The sequence below is a fragment of the Gossypium raimondii genome, chromosome 8 (assembly GCF_025698545.1).
Source record: "Gossypium raimondii isolate GPD5lz chromosome 8, ASM2569854v1, whole genome shotgun sequence".
In the NCBI taxonomy this organism is placed as follows: Eukaryota; Viridiplantae; Streptophyta; class Magnoliopsida; order Malvales; family Malvaceae; genus Gossypium; species Gossypium raimondii.
This window is the reverse complement of record NC_068572.1, coordinates 45279057-45300588: the sequence shown is the minus strand read 5'-3', so window position 1 is coordinate 45300588 and position 21532 is coordinate 45279057. Positions and strand designations below refer to the sequence as shown.

At 31.8% G+C, this 21532-nt stretch overlaps 1 protein-coding gene and 1 pseudogene across 1 annotated transcript; both read left to right on the top strand.

The window, feature by feature from the left end:
* The first annotated feature begins 9189 nt into the window (after nt 1–9189).
* LOC128043052 (protein Ycf2-like) lies at nt 9190–15460 on the top strand (annotated as a pseudogene).
* Nucleotides 15461–18892: 3432 nt separating this feature from the next.
* LOC105791629 (4-hydroxy-tetrahydrodipicolinate synthase, chloroplastic) lies at nt 18893–21432 on the top strand. The gene is made up of 3 exons (XM_012619789.2): nt 18893–19392; nt 19747–19830; nt 20382–21432. Exons 1-3 carry the CDS (start codon nt 19307–19309, stop codon nt 21307–21309), a joined length of 1098 nt encoding a protein of 365 aa, XP_012475243.1. The 5' UTR covers nt 18893–19306; the 3' UTR covers nt 21310–21432.
* The last annotated feature ends 100 nt before the right edge of the window (nt 21433–21532 follow it).

Here is a 21532-nt window from a genome sequence, read left to right as displayed (position 1 = left end):
CTGAACTTTGCATTAAATGTAAAAATTATTGATACCTTTTTAGCAAGTATCGATACTCGTTGTTACATGTGGATTAAATGATTTGGTATTTTCATCCCCAATGACTCTATTTATTTTCTCAACAACCACAATAGTTAGAAATCAATTAAAGGGTATAAATACCATATTCCAAATGTCTTATAGCAACAAGAGAGTTTATCAAGCTTAAAGATCAATCAAAACAACCTTAGTACTTAAATCTTTCATACTTTTCTTGTACACACTTGTGAGCTTTCATTGTTATTCTTTAGCTCAAGTGTATTATTGTTTATTTGAGGATAATTGGCAAACAGTCTGATCTTGTAAGGATTAGTTCTTTGTTTGCTTCTTCGTATCTCTTTGAGAGGGTTGAATCTTAAGGTTTGGATAGAAACCTTAAGAGAGTTACAATATTAAGATTTTGGGTAGAAATCTTAAAGGAGATTGTAAGGTTAAACATTGTCCTCAAAGGTTATCAAATTAGTGAATTTGGGAAAATCCTTAGTTGTGGAAAGCTAAGGTAGTGGTGTAGGTGATTGGGGTCGAACCACTCTAAATTATTGTGTTCATTGTTTCATATTCTTTCATTGCTTCCACCATTTTTCTTTTAGGTCAATTCTCCTTCCCTCTTGGCGATTTCGAGTTGATCTTTCAAGCTAACAATATATATGTATATTCAAATTGAAACCATCAAACAAACACATAAAACAACTAGTTTAATGATGACTAGGAATCGATGCAAGGTCACATATTATGATAAATCTTAAGCCTTGATTAATAAAGATGATCAGTAATATTATGGATTGTTATTTATAAATCTATCAATTTATAAAATTAAAATCAATTTATCATCATTCATACATAATAATTATGCAATTATCAAATAACATATATTAAGAAAAACATATTTTTATGGACAAAAATCTAAGTAACATATAGGCATGTGATATTATAAGTAAATTTACCTCAATGTCTTTTATTCTAGGAAAGTTTTAATAAGAACTTTCTTATTCGGCGTTGAGTCTTGATGATTTTATCAAGAAGTAAGCAAGTCAAACTCTAATATTAGACATTAGACCGATATCAAATCTTTCACCATCCGTCTAAAATCTTGAAAATTATGGAGAATAAATTTGATCATCGATAAAAGAAACTATCACTTTGAGCAAGATCGTACTGATAACATATTATAAAACTAAAAGAAGAATACAAAGATTAAGAGAAAAAGAAAGGTAAAGAAATGAAGGATGATTCAACTTTCACTTGGAATACCTTAAGCTTGTACATACCCTCTATTTATAGAGCTTCAAGTACCATAAGTTACAAAGCATTAAGTACCAACACTAAGGTAACCTATAAATGATTTGGGGGTTATATGATAATGCATTTAGGGGTTATGAACATTCATTCTTTAGGGGTTACAATAAGATAAATTTGAGGGGGGTTTGGACATCTATTTATCAATGGATTTATCAATGGACATCCAATTAAATAGTTAATTAAATTACATAGTATTTATTATAAATTATTTATACTAAATATAACTAGATTACATAGTGCTTATTATTAATTATATATTTATACTTCATCATGAATCCATCAATTATAACAAGGAGTATATTTTAATGTTAGAGAGACTAACCCAAACAACTATGGAATACTAAAGTAATTAAATAAAATTGCATAAAACACTTATTTTTCTTGTTAATTTTATTAGTAATCGTATTATCAAATACTTGTTTGGATCAACATATTATATATAATGATTTGAATTTCAGTTTTATTATTTATTTAGAGATTTTTTCTCATGCATTATTGATAATACTTTATAATATTTAATACTTTTAGAATTTAAAATTATATAGTTGTTTAATTACAGTTTATACAACCAAACATGACATAGACAATTATGATATAAGTACATTTTATTAGTCAAACACGTCTAAAGAATTAAAATTCATTGTAATTACAAGAGGGTGTAATTACTAGGAGTAATTACACTCTGTGACGTCCAAACACACCTGTAATTAGATCCAAAATAGATGCTTGAGAGCTATTAATTTCTTTAAGATTCATAGTTCTCCCTCCTAATAATGTTATCTTCAAATTTTGAACATATATTTTTTCTAAAAATATACGTACCTTATCATTGTATATAATATTTATCGAATTAATCGAGAAGGATATGTGCGTTCAAACCTATTTGAAGAATAAGCTCCCTTTGGATGGACGGTGAGATTATCTCCAGTGAAGTTTAAAATCATGATGGCAATGAGATTAAATGCTGTAGTGGTGAGATTAAAATCTATGGTGAGATATGTGTCGTGAAATGAATTATAATGAAAATAGAAAATGACCATTAATGACTTTATCTAGAAGACATAAATATAAAGTAAAAAAATACAAATATTTAAAAATATTGTATTTTATTTGATATTTATGATATTAATGAATAGATTAAATTTTATTAAAATTATATGTGCCAAAAAATATTAAAATTATATCTATATCAAATAATATTTTTAATATTAAATAATTAAAATAATACATCAAAAATATTTTATTGTAAATATAGTAAATAATTAATTTTTATTGAGACTAATTTTACTTGAAATAATATTATCTATACATAAATAAATAATTATTATACATCAAATAATTTTATTATTTAATTATAGAATTTAATTATTGTATTAATTTTTAAATAAAATAATAAAAATAAAAATATTAATGAGAGAGAGAGAGAGAGAGAGAGAGAGAGAGAGAGAGAGAGAGACGCTCAATAAAAAATAAGCAAAAAAATTCAACAAATATTAGAATAATAAAAAAATGTATATATGGGTAAAAGTAGTAGAGCTGCAAAATTTTTGATGGGCTAAAAGATTTAGTAGCGAGTAAAATTCGATTCGATTCGAAAAAATAAAAAAGTAAATTTTGAGTTAATCGAATTAAATTATTCGAGTCAAATTGAATAAGTAATTCAAGTTTCGAGTTCGAGTCGAGTTGAATTTTATAATTGAATAATGATTAGTGTAAATACCTTTTGGTCCCTATTAATTTTGAAAATGAGCAAATTGATCTCTCTCTCAACAAAATTACAAAAATAAAATAAAATTATTTTTAAAATTTTAAAATATTTATAAAATTTCAAATTTTATATTTTAGAAAATTATAAAATTTTAAAAATTCTAAAAATATATAAAGAAAATTAAAATTTTAAAAATTTTCTAAAATAATAATTTTGGGACCTAAATAAGTTAATTATTGATTCAAATTTATCATATTAAAGTATCTTATTTTTTAATTATTTTGCTTTGAAAAAGTTTTCAAATTTATGTGATTTAACATGAAATTAGTTAGGAATGAGCAAAACTTGATTCGATTCAAAAAATTGAAAAACAAATTTGAATTTCAAGTTAATCAAATCAAGTTATTTGAGTTAACTTGAATAAGTAATTCAAGTTTTGAGTTCGAGTCGAGTTTAATTTTATAATTGAATAATTTGAATAACGAATTGATGTAAATACTCTTTTGGTCCCTATCAATTTTGAAAATGGGCAAATTGGTCTCTCTTAACAAAATTATAAAAAATTCAAAATAATTTTCAAAAATTTAAAATATTTATAAAAATTCCAGAATTTATATTTTTAGAAAATTATACAAATTAAAAAAATCTAAAAATATATAAAGAAAGTTAAAATTTTAAATTTTTCTAAAATAATAATTTTGGAGACCTAAATAAATTAATGATTCAAGTTTATCATAGTAAAATATCTTATTTTTTAATTATTTAGCTTTGAAAATTTTTCAAATATATATAGTTTCAAATTTATGTGTTCTAACATGAAATTGATTATACTGTAACAAGATTTTAATTTGACATGTTCAATTTTTAATTTAACTCGAACAAGTTCACTTTATTCGATTTGACTCAATTCGAATTTCATTTCATTCGACTCAATTCGAAAAAAAGATTAAATTGAGTTAAAGATAATAAAATAGGAATCGTCGACTCAATTAACTCAAAATTTTTTCATTCAATTCGATTCAACACTCTTCTCTAAACTCAATTATAATTATAAGCCTCCAATGAAGTGAAATATGATCCAAACACACAGCTCTGCGTTTACCAGCGTTACAGTTGCAATTTTTTTAGCCTAAAAATGCCAACACGCTGGAGCCCCACCGCATCCAAAGTAAACTAAACGCACAGCACCGCACCCAATCGCCCATCCAAACCCACCCTTAATTTCAATCATCCAGTGCTCAAATTGGGCTCGTAGATCCATTTTCCTTCTTTTCACTGATTCGTTCTTCTACAAGTGGGGCCCGTTTCAGACCACTTTGGACAGGCATCCATCCATCCGTTGTGTTTTGCAAAGCCCCAAAGATGTTGTTTCATAGTCTCGGCTGTCCATTCCCACTACTTGATCTTTGCTTAGCCCATTAAATACACTAGTCCCAACTTCACTCTTTTCTACTACTTAATTCATTTTTTTGACCTTTAAAGTATATCCGTTCGGGCAAATTACCAAAAAAAGCCCCTTTTTTTAAAATTTACCAAAATGGGCCCGGTATTTTATTATTTACCGGAATGGGCCATTTTCCCTGAAATCGCGTCGATGTCAGGGGACGTGTCAGAACATCGCGTCCACGTCAGCCCGCTTTGCTTACGTGGACACAAATCGCGCCTACGAGGACGTGATTTGCTAACGTGGATGAACAGTTTATGTTTTTTAGCTTGGAAAACTTTGAAAGGCCATAATTTTTGGCTCGGTTGTCCGATTGAGATGATTTTTTTTTTATTTCGAATAACTTTTCGAGATCTACACGCTGACAAATGGCCAAAGGCGGTTTGCCGCAGTTTTCGTCAAAAAATATCCTTTTTCGCCTCTAAATTTTGATTTTTCGGTTTAAAATTGAATTTTGAAACATTCAAATCATTATTTTCCTTACTTATTTGAAGTAAACACCGGATTTTTTTTACAGAATTATTGTATTTTTTTTCTGATTTGACACGTGTATGGAATAGGTCCGATAAATCATTAGAACGTAAGTAATATAATTAAGATAATAACAGTGTTTTTATAATATGTCAATTAATTAGTTTAGTTTGGTTGGTTTAGATGCTTGCTCTTTTCCCTTAGTACCTTGGTTCGAATCTTCTTGCCAATAAATTTAAATCTTTTTATTGCCAATAAGTTAGAGGCTTTACGACCTCACCATCACCCCCTTATCAGTATTGTTTTATGATGAAATTTTTACGAGAATCATGTTGAATAAACTCATAAATGTGAACTAAAGAGTTCAGTGGTCAAATAATTAGTACGGCAAACAGAGTTGAGCCTAGTGTAATAAATGAACTCAATTTTTAAAGAAATATCAGATTATTAGTGAATGGAATAATGTGAGGTCCGTGATAGCAGAATTAGTGAAAGAAATGATAATTAAGTGGTAAAGATGCCTGTATGTGACGATTACAATCAAAATGAACATGATGATTTTTTTTCTGGATATTCTATATATATATATATTCTTTTATCCTCAGAGATATGTGTATAATTGTTCAGTTTCTAATAGAGTTCTTATGTTATGAGAATGTTAGCTAATTATAATGTCAGACGAAAGCTCTATTGGATTGGCCGGTTTGTGATCGGTTATTGTTCTGTTTTGCATGCATATTTAGAAAGTGTATTGTTTTGCTACGATGAAATTCCAGAGCTAAAATGTGGTGAATCTGGTGATTTGCATGTTAAAAGAATGTTGAAAGATTATGTGTTTGAGCTATATTTTCAACATGAAGAAAAGAAAATTTTGAGATGTTAATATTCGATAGTTGAAATCAACTCAATTATTTTACTAGAGTGAACTGATTTATCTAGATTTGATTTGAGTTGTATGTATTTAAGCATGTGTATTCACGAGTACGAAGACGGGTAATCGAAATGAAAAATCTATATTTTAGAAAATATGATATAGAGAAATACTTATTGAAAAAAAAAGATATATGAGATTAAATTGATCAGTGATTCTGGAAAGTTAGTGAAAGTGTTTCATGAAGTTGGAAGTAACTTCTTCTGGTAAGATTTTCGAGGACGAAAATCCCTAAAGAGGGGGAGAGTTGTAACAGCCCGATTTTGGGGCTAGATGGAACAGTGGTTTCGGGACCACAAATCCGACAAGGAAAAATTTATTTTAAAATTATGACATGAGTTGCATTATGATAGGAAGGTTGCATGAAAATACTGATATGGTAAAATAAGGAAATAAAGTGATAAAAATGGTAATTATGTTATGTCAACATTGGAAAGTATATTATGACATATTAATCCAAGAAAGGATTAAATTGCAAAAGTGAGAAAAGTTTTGTTACCCAAGAGTAAATACTTAAAATTTAAGGGGTTAAAGTGTAAATATGAAAAAGTTGAAGGACCAATAGTGTAAATATTTTAAGGGTGGAATAATCTAGAAACTAAGGAAGATGGATGAATTGGGACCAAATTGAATAGATGAAGGAATTATGAGGGACTAAATTGTAATTTTACCAAATTAAGTGATGACTCAATGATGGAATTTTAAAAGAACATAAAGGGCAAAACGGTCAATTAGAAGAGAGAGAAATCTAGAAGGCAATGATGATGTTGGTGATATTTTAGATTAATTAATTAAATAAATATTAGTTTATTAATATTTTAATTTGATTTTTAAATGATATTTTATTATTTTATTATTAATTTATTTAGTATATATATGTGTGTGGAAAGAAAGATAAAAAGGAACCAACCCATCATCTTCTTCTTCCATGCAACCAACGTGAGAAGAGAGAAAAAGAAAGAAAATTTTACTTTCTTTACAATTTGGTCCTTTCACCAAAATCCACAATTTTCACTTAGAAATCAAAGAAATTTACATAGCCACCAAGAGAGAAAATTGACAAGGAGACTATGGGGAGCTAGAATATCAAGTTAGATTCAAGAAATAGAGGCTGGAGGAGAGAGAAAATCAAGTTAAAGATTGAAGTCAATTGAGCAAGGTAAGAACATCATGATTTCAATATATTTTTGAGTTTGATATTATTGAAAAAGTATGAGATTGATGTTAATGTAGGGTTTCATTATATAAGGTTATATGTTCTTGATATGTTAATGAAGAGAAAATAAGAGAAAGTGTTGGGAAATAGTGTAGAGAAGGAAAATAAGAGTGTTATAGACTTAGTAATCAATATTTTGCACTAAAACAGTTTTGGACAAAGAAGAGAGGTTAAATTTGAAAAATCACCATAAATTGTGGAAATTTAATTAGAGGATGAATAAAACATGAAATTAAATATTATTGAGTCTAGTTTCTCATAGAAGAAATGGTGTAAGCAATAGAATTTTAAATCATGAGATATAATAAATTTTGTGAGACAATGTCAGAATGAATTCGGGTTCCCCTGTTCTGAATTTTGAAAATCATTAAAAATTGTAAAAAAAATAATTATGGGGTAAAATTTATATACTTAGAATCCTATATGATTCTATTTTCAAAGGAAACAAACAGAAACATCATCCAAATTCTGTACAATTAGATAATTCATTTTTAGTGAAGAGTGGTCGGAACAGTCAGATAGCGAAACAAGGGAAAATTTAAAGAATAAACTGTACTATTTGGATGAACCAAAAATTTTGAAAATTTTATGGTAAGAATATATGTGAGTCTAGTTTTAGATAAAATTATCGGATCTCAATTTGGAGTTATTTATCTAAAGATATAAATAAGTTAGTGACTATGACTCAAGTGGACAACTTTGAGTGAATATAAATAAATGTGAAATTATAGATAATGTTACATATAAGCATGTTATATATATTAAGGATGTGGAATGGAGAGGAGGAGGAAAATATATGATTATTCAACTAGCATGAGTTTTTTTAATTAAAATGACCAATTTATATGTTTCAGGACTAAATTGAACAAAGGTGAAAATTTAAGGGTAAATTTGTAAAATGTCAAAAGTGACCAAATTGCATAAAATGAATTTTTTATTATTTAAAGTAGTAAATTGAATAAAATATTAATTTAGATCAAGATTGAGTGGAAATTGAGAAAGATAGAAAATTTCCAAAATGTTCCTAAATTTTGGTATTTCGCAATTTAGCCCGGTAAGTTCGTATGAACTATATTTTGTTTAATTTCAATTGAAATGAATGCTATTTGGTAATGAATATTATATATATGTGTGTTTTATATTGGAACTGAATTATTATTGGTAATATGTGTAGTTATTAGATGCTTTGAAATGATTATCGGAAGCTTGTTGGAGATATATTACATTATCCATTGGTTCTATCGGTAATTTTGGATGATTTGATTCTAGTTATAATGGCGTGTATAAGTTAATTTGGTTAACGTTAGCTCATTAATGTTTTGATTTTGATTGGTTATAAATATGAATGTTAGATAAAAATGAAATGTCTGAAAATTAATTAGTAAACTCTGGTAATGCCTCGTACCCTATTTCGGTGTCGAATACGGGTACTAGATGGCTCAGATACAAGCGAACACAATTGAGCAAATTGCTCAACTTAAAGTGGAGGCAGTATTGAGAGAAGCAGAGGCTAAAAGAAAATACGATGAACTCCAGCTACAACTTAAAGCGGAGGCAACAACAAGGGCAGCAAAGGCAACAAGAAAATATGACGAACTCCAGCTACAGCTTCAAAATATGATTCAACAAAATCAATCGCAGAATCTGCCATCTTAAACTTTTGTTTTCTTATTGTGAGAATATCTTAACTATATAACTTTTGAATATAATTTTTTATTTAATTTATTAATTTAGATCATATACATATTTCTTTCGTGATAGTATCATTTAGATTTGAAGTTTTTGGTTGGATTTGAAGTTACAGGAAAATGTGTCTAAAATTCGGGTTTTATATGAAATAAAATGGATTGGTAAAATCTATTAATGTTAGTGGTGTTTTCTCACAAACGCCGCTATAGAACATGTTCTTTACCGGCGCTTTGACTACAAACGTCGTTATAGAATATGATGTTTAGCGGCGCCTTTACTACAAGCATGATCTTTTGTGGCGATTCTAGCTACAAACACCACAACATGTTGCGGCGTTTGTAAGAAAAGGCGCCGCTAAATATCATATTCTATAGCGGCATTTTCCCACATAAATGACGCAAAATTTAGAAGCGCTATCTATAGCGGCATTTTTTACGGTGCCTATCAGATCGCCGCAAACTGTAACTGTCGCTGGAATTGAGATCTCATTCAAAGAGAAAGATATCAAATATCTGGAGTTTCTTTTTGTATATTATATGGATGATTCGATCTGCAAGGACCATGATTGGGAATTATTTGATCGTCTTTCTCCGAGTAAGAGGTGAAACATAATCAACTTGAACTCGGGACAGCTAATCGAAATCTTAGTGAAAAACTGGATTTGTTATCTCATGTTTGCTTTTCGTGAAAAAATACCAATTGAAGTGGATGGTTTCTTCAAACAATAAGGAGCTAGGTCAACTATTCAATCAAATGATATTGAGCATTTCTTTCCATATTCTCGAAAAGCAAGTGGCTATTTCTTTGCAAAATTGTGCTCAATTTCATATGTGGCAATTCCGCCAAGATCTCTTCGTTAGTTGGGGTAAGAATCCACACGAATTGGATTTTTTGAGGAACATATCGAGAGAGAATTGGATTTGGATAGACAATGTATGGTTGGTAAATAGGGATCGATATTTTAGCAAGGTACGGAATGTATCGTCAAATATTCAATGTGATTCCACAAGATCTAGTTTCGTTCAAGTAACGGATTCTCACCAATTGAAATGATCTTCTGATCAGTTCAGATATCGTTCTGATTCCATTCGTAATGAGGATTCAGAATATCACACATTGATCAATCAAAGAAATATTCAACAGCTAAAAGAAAGATTGATTCTTTGGGATCATTCCTTTCTTCAAACGGAACAAATGGAGATAGAATCAGACCGATTCCCTAAGTTCCTTCTTGGATATTCCTCAATGTCCCGGCTATTCACAGAACTTGAGAAGCGGATGAATAACCATCTGCTTCCAGAAGAAATCAAAGAATTTCTTGGGAATCCTACAAGATCCATTTGTTCTTTTTTCTCTGATAGATGGTCAGAACTTCATCTAGGTTCGAACCCTACTGAGAGGTCCACTAGAGATTAGAAATTGTTGAAGAAATAACAATATGTTTCTTTTGTCCCTTCCAAGCGATCATAAAATAAAGAAATAGTTAATATATTCAAGATAATTATGTATTTACAAAATACTGTCTCAATTCATCCTATTTCATCATATCAAGGATGTGATATGGTTCCGAAGGATGAACTGGGCAGTTCCAATAAGATTTCATTCTTAAACAAAAATATATTTTTTCATTTATTTCATCTATTCCATGACCAGAACGGGAAAGAATACACATTACACCACGATTTTGAATCAGAAGAGAGATTTCAAGAAATGGTAGATCTATTCACTCTATCAATAACCGAGTCGGATCTGATGTATTATAAGAGATTTGCCTTTTCTATTGATTCCTACGGATTGGATCAAAAATAATTCTTGAATGAGGTATTCAAATCCAGGGATGAATCAAAAAATAAATCTTTATCGGCTCTGCCTCCTATTTTTTATGAAGAAAATGAATCTTTTTATTGAAATATCAGAAAAAATGGGTCTGGATCTCCTGCGGGAATGATTTGGAAGATCCAGAACCAAAAATAGTTGTATTTGTTAGAAACAACATAATGGAGGCAGTCAATCAAGATAGATTGATCCAAAATCTGAATCAAATCCAATATAGCACCTATGGGTACATAAGAAATGTATTGAATTGATTCATTAAAAAGACTTGATCCGATCGCAACTTCGAATACGAAATTTAAAGGGATCAAATAGGAAATGATACTCTGAATCATAGAACTATACTAAAATATACGATCAACCAACATTTATCGAATTTGAAAAAGAGTCAAAAGAAATGGTTCGATCCTCTTATTTTGATTTCTCAGATCGAGAGATCCATGAATCGGGATCCTAATACATATAGATACAAATGGTCCAACAGGAGCAAGAATTTTCAGGAGCATTTGGAACATTTCGTTTTTTAGTAGAAGAGCCGTTTTCAAGTTGCTTCTCTTTTTGTCTAACTCATTTCTTTTTTTGTTTGTGAGTTTCGGGAATATCCCCAATCATAGGTCTGAAATCCAAATCTATGAATTAAAAGGTCCAAATGACCAACTTTGCAATCAGTTGTTAGAATGAATAGGTCTTCAAATCATTCATTTGAAAAAAATTAAAACCTTTCTTATTGGATGATCATAATACTTCTCAAAAACTGAAAATCTTGATCAATAGAGGAACAATATCACCATTTTTGGTCAATAAGATACCAAAGTGGATGATTGACTGATTCCATACTAGAAATAATCGCAGGAAATCTTTTAATAAAATGGATTCCTATTTCTCAATGATAACCCACGATTAAGACAATTGGCTGTAACAAAAGATTCCTTTTTTATGTGGAAAAGGTCCGTATTAATAATTATGATTTTACATATAGAAAATTCCTCAATATCTTGTTCATTCGCAACAAAATATTTTCTTTGTGCGGTGGTAAAAAAACATTTTTTTTTGGGAGAGATACTATTTCACCTTCACCAATCGAGTTGCATGTATCTAACATATTCATATCTAATGATTTTACTCGATTATAACTTGTACAAATCTTTCCAGTTTGCAATTTGATCCGATCCATTAGTTCGTAGAGCTATTTACTCGATTGCAAACATTTCTGGAACACGTCTAACAGAGGGACAAATAGTCAATTTTGAAAGAACTTATTGTCAACCTCTTTCAGATATGAATCCATTTGATTTAGAAGAGAAGAACTTTCATAAGTATCTCAATTTCAATTCAAACATTGGTTTGATTTACACTCTATGTTCTGAGAAATATTTACCATCCGAAAAGTAGAAAAAATGGATTTTTTGTCTAAATAAATGCGTTAAGAAAGTGTGGATGTATAGAACCTTTCAACGAGATAGTGTTTTTTCAACTCTCTCAAAACGAAATCTATTCCAAACATATATGCTATGGTTCCTTAATTCTACAAGGTACAAATATCTAAATTTGATATTTTTAGATACTTTTTTAGACCTATTGTCGATACTAAGTAGTAGTCAAAATTTTGTATCCATTTTTCATGATATTATGCATGGACCAGATATATCATGGTGAATTGTTCAGAAAAAATTGTGTCTTCCACAATTGAATCTGATAAGTGTTTACGTAATTTTCTTCTGTCCGAAAAAATGATTCATTGAAATAATGAGTAACTATTGATATCAACACATCTGAGATCGCCAAATTTTCAGGAGTTCCTCTATTCAATCCTTTTCTTTCTTCTTGTTGTTGGATATCTTATTCCTACACATCTTCTCTTTGTTTCTCGAACCTATAGTGAGTTACAGACAGAGTTCGAAAAGGTCCAATCTTTGATGATTCCATCATACAAGATTGAGTTGCGAAAACTTCTGGATAGGTATCCTAGATCTGAACTGAATTCTTTCTGGTTAAAAAATCTCTTTCTAGTTACTCTGGAACAATTAAGAGATTCTCTAGAAGAAATGCGGGGTTTTGCTTTTGGCAACAACATGCTATGGGGTGGTGGTCTCGTTTATGGAGTCAAATCAATACGTTCTAAGAAAAAATATTTGAATATCAATCTCATCGATATCATCAATCTCATAAGTATCATACCAAATCCCATCAATCAAATCATTTTTTTGAGAAATACGAGACATCTAAGTCATACAAGTAAAAAGATCTATTCATTGATAAGAAAAAGAAAAAACGTGAGCGGTGATTGGATTGATGAGAAAATAGAATCCTGGGTCGCGAACAGTGATTCGATTGATGAAAAAGAAAGAGAATTCTTGGTTCAGTTCTCCACCTTAACGACAGAAAAAAAGATTGATCAAATTCTATTGAGTCTGACTCATAGTGATCATTTATCAAAGAATGACTCTAGTTATCAAATGATTGAACAACCGGAACCAATTTACTTACAATACTTAGTTGACATTTATAAAAGTATCTAGTGAATTATGAGTTCAATACATCCTGTTTAGCAGAAAGGCGAATATTCCTTGCTCATTATCAGACAATCACTTATTCACAAACTTTGTATGGGGCTAATAGTTTTCATTTCCAGTCTCGTGGAAAACCTTTTTCGCTTCGCTTAGCCCTATCTCCCTCTAGGGGTATTTTAGTGATAGGTTCTATAGGAACCAGACGATCCTACTTGTTCAAATACCTAGTGACAAACTCTTATGTTCCTTTCATTACAGTATTTCTGAACAAGTTCCTAGATAACAAGCTTAAAGGTTTTCTTATTGATGATATCGATATTGATGATAGTGACGATATTGATGCTAGTGATTCTATTAATGATAGTGACGCTATTGATAGTGACCTTGATACGGAGCTGGAGCTTCTAACTATGATGAATGCGTTAAATATGGATATGATGTCAGAAATAGACTGATTTTATATCACATTTCAATTCGAACTAGCAAAAACAATGTCTCCTTACATAATATGGATTCTAAACATTCATGATCTGGATGTGAATAAGGCGAATTACTTATCCCTCGGTCTATTAGTGAACTATCTCTCCAAAGATTGTGAAAGATGTTCCACTAGAAATATTCTTGTTATTGCTTCAACTCATATTCCCCAAAAAGTGGATCCCACTCTAATAGTCCCGAATAAATTAAATACATGTATTAATATACGAAGGCTTCTTATTTCACAGTAACGAAAGCACTTGTTCACTCTTTCATATACTAGGGGATTTCACTTGGAAAAGAAAATGTTCCATACTAATGGATTCGGGTCCATAATCGTGGGTTCCAATGCACGAGATCTTGTAGCACTTACCAATGAGGCCCTATCGATTAGTATTACACAAAAGAAATCAATTATAGACACTAATACAATTAGATCTGCTCTTTGGGTCCATAACCGTGGGTTCCAATGCACGAGATCTTGTAGCACTTACTAATGAGGCCCTATCGATTAGTATTACACAAAAGAAATCAATTATAGACACTAATACAATTAGATCTGCTCTTCCTAGACAAACTTGGGATTTGTGATCCCAGGTAAGATCGGTTCAGGATCATAGGATCCTTTTCTATCAGATAGGAAGGGTTGTTGTACAAAATGTACTTCTAAGTAATTGCCCCTTAGATCCTATATTTATCTATATGAAGAAAAAATTATGTAACGAAGGGAATTCTTATTTGTACAAATGGTACTTCAAACTTAGAACGAGCATAAAAAAATTAATGATATGTATTTATCTTTTGAGTTGTTTGTCGGATCGGTCGTTCAAGACCTTTGGTCTTTACCCGGACCCGATGAAAAAAATGGGATCACTTTGTATGGGTTCGTTGAGAATGATTCCGATCTAGTTCTTGGCCTATTAGAAGTAGAAGACGCTCCGGTGGGATCCTCACAGACAGAAAAAGATTGCGGTCAGTTCGATAATGATCAAGTGACATTGCTTCTTCGATCCGAGCTGTGGAATCCCTTATATATGATGCAAAATGGATCTTGTTCTATCATTAATCAGAGAAATCTCTATGAAAAATACGAATCGGAGTTTGAAGAAGGGGAAGGAGAAGTACTCGACTCACAACAGATAGAGAAGGATTTATTCAATCACATAGTTTGGACTCCTAGGATATGGCACCCTTGGGGTATTCTATTTGATTGTATCGACAGGCCAAATAAATTGGGATTTCCCTATTGGGTCGGTCGTTTCGGGGCAAGCGGATTATTTATGATGAAAAGGATGAGCTTTAAAAGAATGATTTGGCGTTCTTGCAGAGTGAAACCATGCAGTACTAGGCACGAGATAGATCTTCCAAAGAATAAAGCTTTTTTCAAATAAGCCAATTCATTTGGGATCCTACAGATCCACTCTTTTTCCTATTCCAAGATCAGCCCTTTGACTCTGTGTTTTCACACTAGGAATTCTTTGCAGATGAAGAGATGTCAAAGGAGCTTCTTACTTTCCAAACAGATCCTCCTACATCTATATATAAACGTTGGTTTATCAAGAATATGCAAGAAAAGCACCTTGAATTATTGATTCATTACTAGAGATGGCTTAGAACCAATAGTTCATTATCTAATGGATTTTTCCGTTCTAATACTCCATTCGAGAGTTATTAGTATTTATCAAATCTGTTCCTATCTAATGGAAGGCTATTGGATCAAATGATAAAGACATTGTTGAGAAAAATATGGCTTTTCCAATTGAACACTTTCCATTTTTTATTATTCTCAAAAGAGAAGATTTTTTTACCAAACATCTGCGAATCTAATTACACGATCTTATAATAAGAACAAGAGATCTTTCTCGACAAATCCCTTTTCCCCTCATTCTTCGAGAATCAGAAAGACTCTTTTCAAGTTTGAATTTGTTCATTTGGAATATGGGTTCTTCTACTTCATTTTTATTTACTTATTTATTATTTTTATTATTTTTCCCCTCTTTTTTATTTCTTTTTTATTATTTTATTCACTTCCATCCTTCCCTAAGTCCCATAGGTTTGATCTTATAGAATCTGACCTATTTTCTCATTGAGCGAAGGGTACGAAATAAATCAGATTGATTTTTCGATCAAAAGCACTATGTGAAATTTTTTATTTTTCCTCTTTCTTTATCCATATCCCATAGGTACATCATTTGAATCAATAGAGAACATTTTCCTCCTATATGAATCAATATTATTACATTCTAATTCCTTACTGATACCCCCTAAGGAAAATCCCGAATTGGATTCCAAATTGACGGGTTAATGTGAGTTTGTCCATGCGGTTATACACTCTTCGAATAGGAATCCATTTTCTGAAAGATCCAGGCTTTTGTGCTTTGGTGAGTCTCCGAGATCCTTTCGACAACCTATGTTGTGTTGAAATGATATCTATATGATCCGATTGATTGTGTAAAGCCCGCGGTAGCAACGAAACTGGGGAAAGTATACAGAAAAGACAGCTCTTTTCTTTCTATTATATCAGTATTTTCTATTCTATTAGTATTAGATTAGTATTAGTTAGTGATCTCGGCTCAGTGAGTCCTTTCTTCCGTGATTAAATGTTGGTGCCAGTCCTAGTCCTACATTCCATTTTGTCTCTGTAGACCGAGGAGAAAGGGGGCTCAGCGGGAAGAGGCGCTTATAAGTGCTGCTATAGGGCCAAAAAAAAGCCGTTAAAAACCTGTTTTGCTACAGTGAGTTTTTCTTTTATTTTCAACAAATTTCAATCAATTTTTCTTCATTTTATTCATCTTTTTCCTTTTGATTTTTTCGAGATTTTTTCCTTTTTTTAACTTTTGGTATTGTTATCAAAGTGAAGAAATGAGTTGGAGTTCTATTCTTATCCAAATTAAAGGCATAATACATAGTTATTTTTGTGTGGTTATTATTTTGCTTTTTTTAAAAAAAATGAAAGTCAAATTAGGGTCTGGTTTTTTAATTTTTGGTATGTATACATGTACATTTATAGGGTTGTGATCTTGGGTATTTTTGAAGGCAAATGTTTATTTTTTGCCCTTCGGCTTTTAGTATGCATTTTACTTCCTGGTGGTGGGTGTTGCAATTTGGGCATCTTCATGGGGCAGGTTAGTAAAAAAGATAAAAGCTTTTTTTTCTCAATCTCTTGGGGTAATTTGATTGTTGAAAACAAAAAAGTTTGAATTTTTTGTTGTAGAAATCTCATGTTGGATGTGGACTAGTGAGAGACATGCAACAAAGATGAGAAACAACTTTGAATCAAAGAAATTCAATATTTTAACACTGATGTTAAAACATCTAATGTTGTTTTTGCTATCGACACTGATGTTGTTATGGTCAAAGATGCTAATAATGTGAAAGTATTCATAAAGTTTTGATCTTTTTGGATTCTATGAGGTCAAATTGAACTTTTTTTTAAGCCTTTTTATTATTATTATTACAGTTAGGCAATTTCATTATTTACATGGCAACATTTGTGTTTGGTTTTGTGGTCACATTTGGTGTGGTTCCTCTTATTGCTATAATTGGAGCAATACATACCATATCATTTAGCTAAACTCTTCACAAAAACCCAACAAGCTTTATCACAATGAGGAAATATTGTAGAGCAGGTTAAAAAAGACCTTTTCTTTTTAATTCAAAATCTAAGTAATTTGCTAAATGTGAGTTAACTTGCAAACAATGGTTCAAATTCGAGTTGTTTTGACTTTTGTTGGTGAATCAAAAGCATTACAAGCCTACTAATCAGCATTGAAAGTAGCACAAAAGATTGGTTGTTTCGACTAGGGTTTGTCGGGGAAGAGAAATTAAGTGAAAACAAAGAGAAGGAGAAGAAAAAGAGAAAAAAATAAAAACAAAAATAGAAAATAAATAATTTAATGTAAAAAAAAGAAAGAAAATAAAATATTTAAACATGTAGCATATGAGTAAATTACACATAAAAGCCTTATTTTTTTAAAATTTACCGAAATGGACCCGGTATTTTATTATTTACCGGAATGGGTCATTTTCCGCAAAATCGCGTCCACGTTAGCGCGATGTCAGGGGATGTGTCAGCAAGTCGCGTCCACGTCAGCGCGATTACTTACATGGCAACAAATCGCGTCCATGTAAGCGCGATTTGCTGACGTGGAAGCAATAATTCATGAATAGTTTATGTTTTTTAGCTTGGAAAACTTTAAAAGGCCATAACTTTTGGCTCAGTTGTTCAATTGAGACGATTTTTTTTATTTCGAATAACCGCAGTTTTCGTCGAAAAAGATCCCTTTTTGCCTCTAAATTTTGATTTTTTTCGGTTTAAAATTGAATTTTGAAACATTCAAATTATTATTTTCCTTATTTATTTGAAGTAAACACCGGATTTTTTTACAGAATTGTTGTATTATTTTTCTGATTTGACACGTGTATGGAATAGGTCCGATAAATCATTAGAACGTAAGTAATATAATTAAGATAATAACAATATTTTTATAATATGTTAGTTAATTAGTTTAGCTTAGTTGGTTAAGATGCTTGCTCTTTTCCTTAGTACCTTGGTTCAAATCTTGTTGGTAATAATTTTGAATTTTTTTGTACTTGTTGCATTTATTTTTTAATCAATTAACTCTTCAATATTACATTAATATATATTATTAGTGCAATAGTATAGAAGGATTGACAATTTGAGCTACAATATTATGAATATTAACTACAATACATAATTTGAGCTACATATTACAGTAATACATTAATATGTATTATTAGGGGAAAAATACCAAAAAAAAAGGGGCAAATTACACATAAAAGCCCTATTTTTTTAAAAATTTACCGAAATAGGCCTGATATTTTATCATTTACCGGATTTGGCCATTTTTCCTAAAATCGCGTCCACGTTAGCACTATGTCAGGGGACGTGTCAGCAAATCGCGTCCTCGTAGGCGCGATTTGTGTCCAAGTAAGCAAAATCGCGCTGACGTGGACGCGATTTGCTAACACGTCTCCTGACATCGCGCTGACGTGGACGTAATTTCGGATAAAATGGCTCATTCTGGTAAATAATAAAATACCGGACTCATTTCAATAAATTTTAAAAAAATAGGGTTTTTTTGGGTATTTTGCGCATATCAAACACATTACTTAAGTAATAACAGTAAACAAGGAAATGACATTTATGTAATAACGCCATAACATTGCGGATAAGTTTAAAAAATTCAATATAAAAAATAGCTTACCCACCGTTAAATGAACCCTGACAGGAATGGAAATTGGGCACAAAATTACAAAAGTAGACAACAAGGCCACGCCTCAAACAAAACCCTAAAAACAAAACCACATAAATTAAAGCAGCCTCCTTTGCCTTCTTCTCCACCACTTAGCCTCTCACACTCAGTCCACTACCATCCTGCCACCTCATCACCGGATTCTGACGTCATGTCTCCGAACTATCAGCTTCTCCTGACCTCCGCCGTTTCTCAAACATCCGTTTCCACCACGACTACCACCACCATTTCAACTATCATCACCATTTCCATTCACTGAAAAAGAAAATTAATCTCTCTAGCCACTATTGGATTCACGCATTTTCATCTTCAAAGTCCAAAGCATATAGACTGCTACTGAAGCCAAATTCAAGTTTTATCTAGAATATCGGTTAGAACCGGGTCTAATCTTTGGCTGTTGGTTTGGTTGAAAGATGGCTATTTTGAAGAGCTATGGCGTGCGTTTGAGAGAGTCTACGCCCCAGTTTCCGCGTCCCAATCTCTGCGATAACTACAAGAGGTTTTGACACTATATATAACATATTGTTTTCTTTTGTTTTTTGTTTTTTAATCGTAGTAGTCTTTAAATTATTTAATTAATTTATTAATCAACACTGTTTGTTGGCTGATTTTGGTATTAAGTGGGAACTCTTTTTTGCTTCCGAGAACTAAATATAGAACGATAATATATTTTCCCTTTAATCTGTTTAGTAATGGTTGAACATAATTGCATTTTCTTTGTTTTTTTGGTCTTTTTTTTAATGTCAGCTTATGCTTACCGGGTATTAATCATTAGCAAGGTTAATCTCAGCTGGAATTTATATCTGCATATTGCTATATTGGCTCATCATTTTATTTGTTTGCTTTGTACCAGGAGAAATGTAAAATGGAGATCCCCACAAGCTGCCGTAATTCCTAATTTCCATCTCCCAATGCGTAGTTTTGAGGTTAAAAACAGGTAATAACTTTATGCTAGCTTCTGAATCTGATTGATGTTTAAGTGAGTGAAATTTCTTGTTGGTTCACCTATAGTTGCTCGAGTTTAGTGATGAGCACTGCTTCTAGCTATGCTCCTACCCGCATTGAAATTGTCCCTAAAATCTCGATGTTGGTTATGTCCTTGTGTCTTGTTGTTCCTTGGTTCTTGTGCTACCGTAATGAATTTATGTTGGATGTGCCACGACACTTTTTGTTATCCTACCTTTATCAAGTTGTGTACTTTTGTTACACTCTTAATGAGTGCTTGAAGGGAGCATAAGCGATTTATGCAAAGATAAACACAGTTGAACACTTTGGTTTTGGTCCATGCATAATTCCGATTAGAATTTCTTCTTACTTGTCACTTTTTTATGTTTGGAGTTGGTACGGTTGTAATGCTTAATGCAGGGAGGATATCTTTGACGTATTAGTTCCATGATGATGGTGCTGCAGTATGCATTTTCAGTGTGTGATGAAATTGTGGTAACGAGCCTTTCTGCAGTATACCAAAATTTGCTTTCTGCTTTGCAGGACATCAGCGGACGATATTAAATCTCTTCGATTGATAACAGCCATCAAAACCCCTTATCTACCCGATGGAAGGTTTGATCTCGAAGCATACGATGACTTGATGCATATGCAAATTGAAAACGGTGCAGAAGCTGTAATTGTTGGTGGCACAACCGGTGAGGGCCAGCTGATGAGCTGGGACGAACACATAATGCTTATTGGTCATACAGTCAACTGTTTTGGTGGATCGATTAAGGTAATCGGAAACACTGGAAGCAACTCAACCAGGGAAGCGATTCATGCCACTGAACAAGGTTTTGCTGTTGGAATGCATGCTGCTCTTCACATCAATCCATATTACGGCAAAACATCTCTGGATGGCCTGATTTCTCACTTCGATAGTGTGCTGCCAATGGGACCTACCATCATATACAATGTACCATCACGAACTGGCCAAGACATTCCCCCACATGTCATAAACAACGTAGCACAGAGTCCCAACTTGGCTGGTATTAAAGAATGCGTTGGAAATGACCGAATTGAGCAGTACACAGGTAATGGAATTGTAGTATGGAGTGGGAATGATGATCAGTGTCATGATGCTAGGTGGAGCCACGGGGCTACCGGGGTGATTTCTGTTACAAGCAACCTTGTCCCGGGTTTGATGCGAGAACTCATGTTTGGAGGTAAAAACCCCTCACTTAATGCGAAGCTCTTACCTCTAATCGAGTGGCTCTTTCAAGAGCCTAACCCCGTTGGGCTTAACACGGCCCTTGCGCAACTTGGCGTTGTGAGGCCAGTTTTCAGGTTACCGTATGTACCACTTCCATTGGAAAAGAGGGTAGGATTTGTTAATCTGGTCAAGGAAATTGGGCGGGAGAATTTCGTAGGAAAAAATGATGTTCAAGTTCTTGATGATGATGACTTCATCTTGGTTGGGCGGTATTAGTAATAGTCTTTTTTGTCAATGTTCAGAGAACTCTAGGATCGGAAGTGTCTAATTTCGAGTTTGCAAGTTTACATTTTCGTTTACAAAATTAGAAATAAAATCTAGGTTTGCTTGCTTGTTTAATTGTTAATGCTGTGATGCCACTAAAAGCAAATTATTCTCTGAAATCAACTTTTTTTTTTTGAGCAATGTCCACTGCAAGTATATGTTTTAAATTACTAAT

Coding starts and splice junctions, on each gene's coding strand:
- LOC105791629 (XM_012619789.2), top strand. CDS start 19,307: ATGGCTATTTTGAAGAGCTATGGCGTGCGTTTGAGAGAGTCTACGCCC. Junction 19,393..19,746: donor CTCTGCGATAACTACAAGAG/GTTTTGACACTA, acceptor GCTTTGTACCAG/GAGAAATGTAAAATGGAGAT. Junction 19,831..20,381: donor AGTTTTGAGGTTAAAAACAG/GTAATAACTTTA, acceptor TCTGCTTTGCAG/GACATCAGCGGACGATATTA.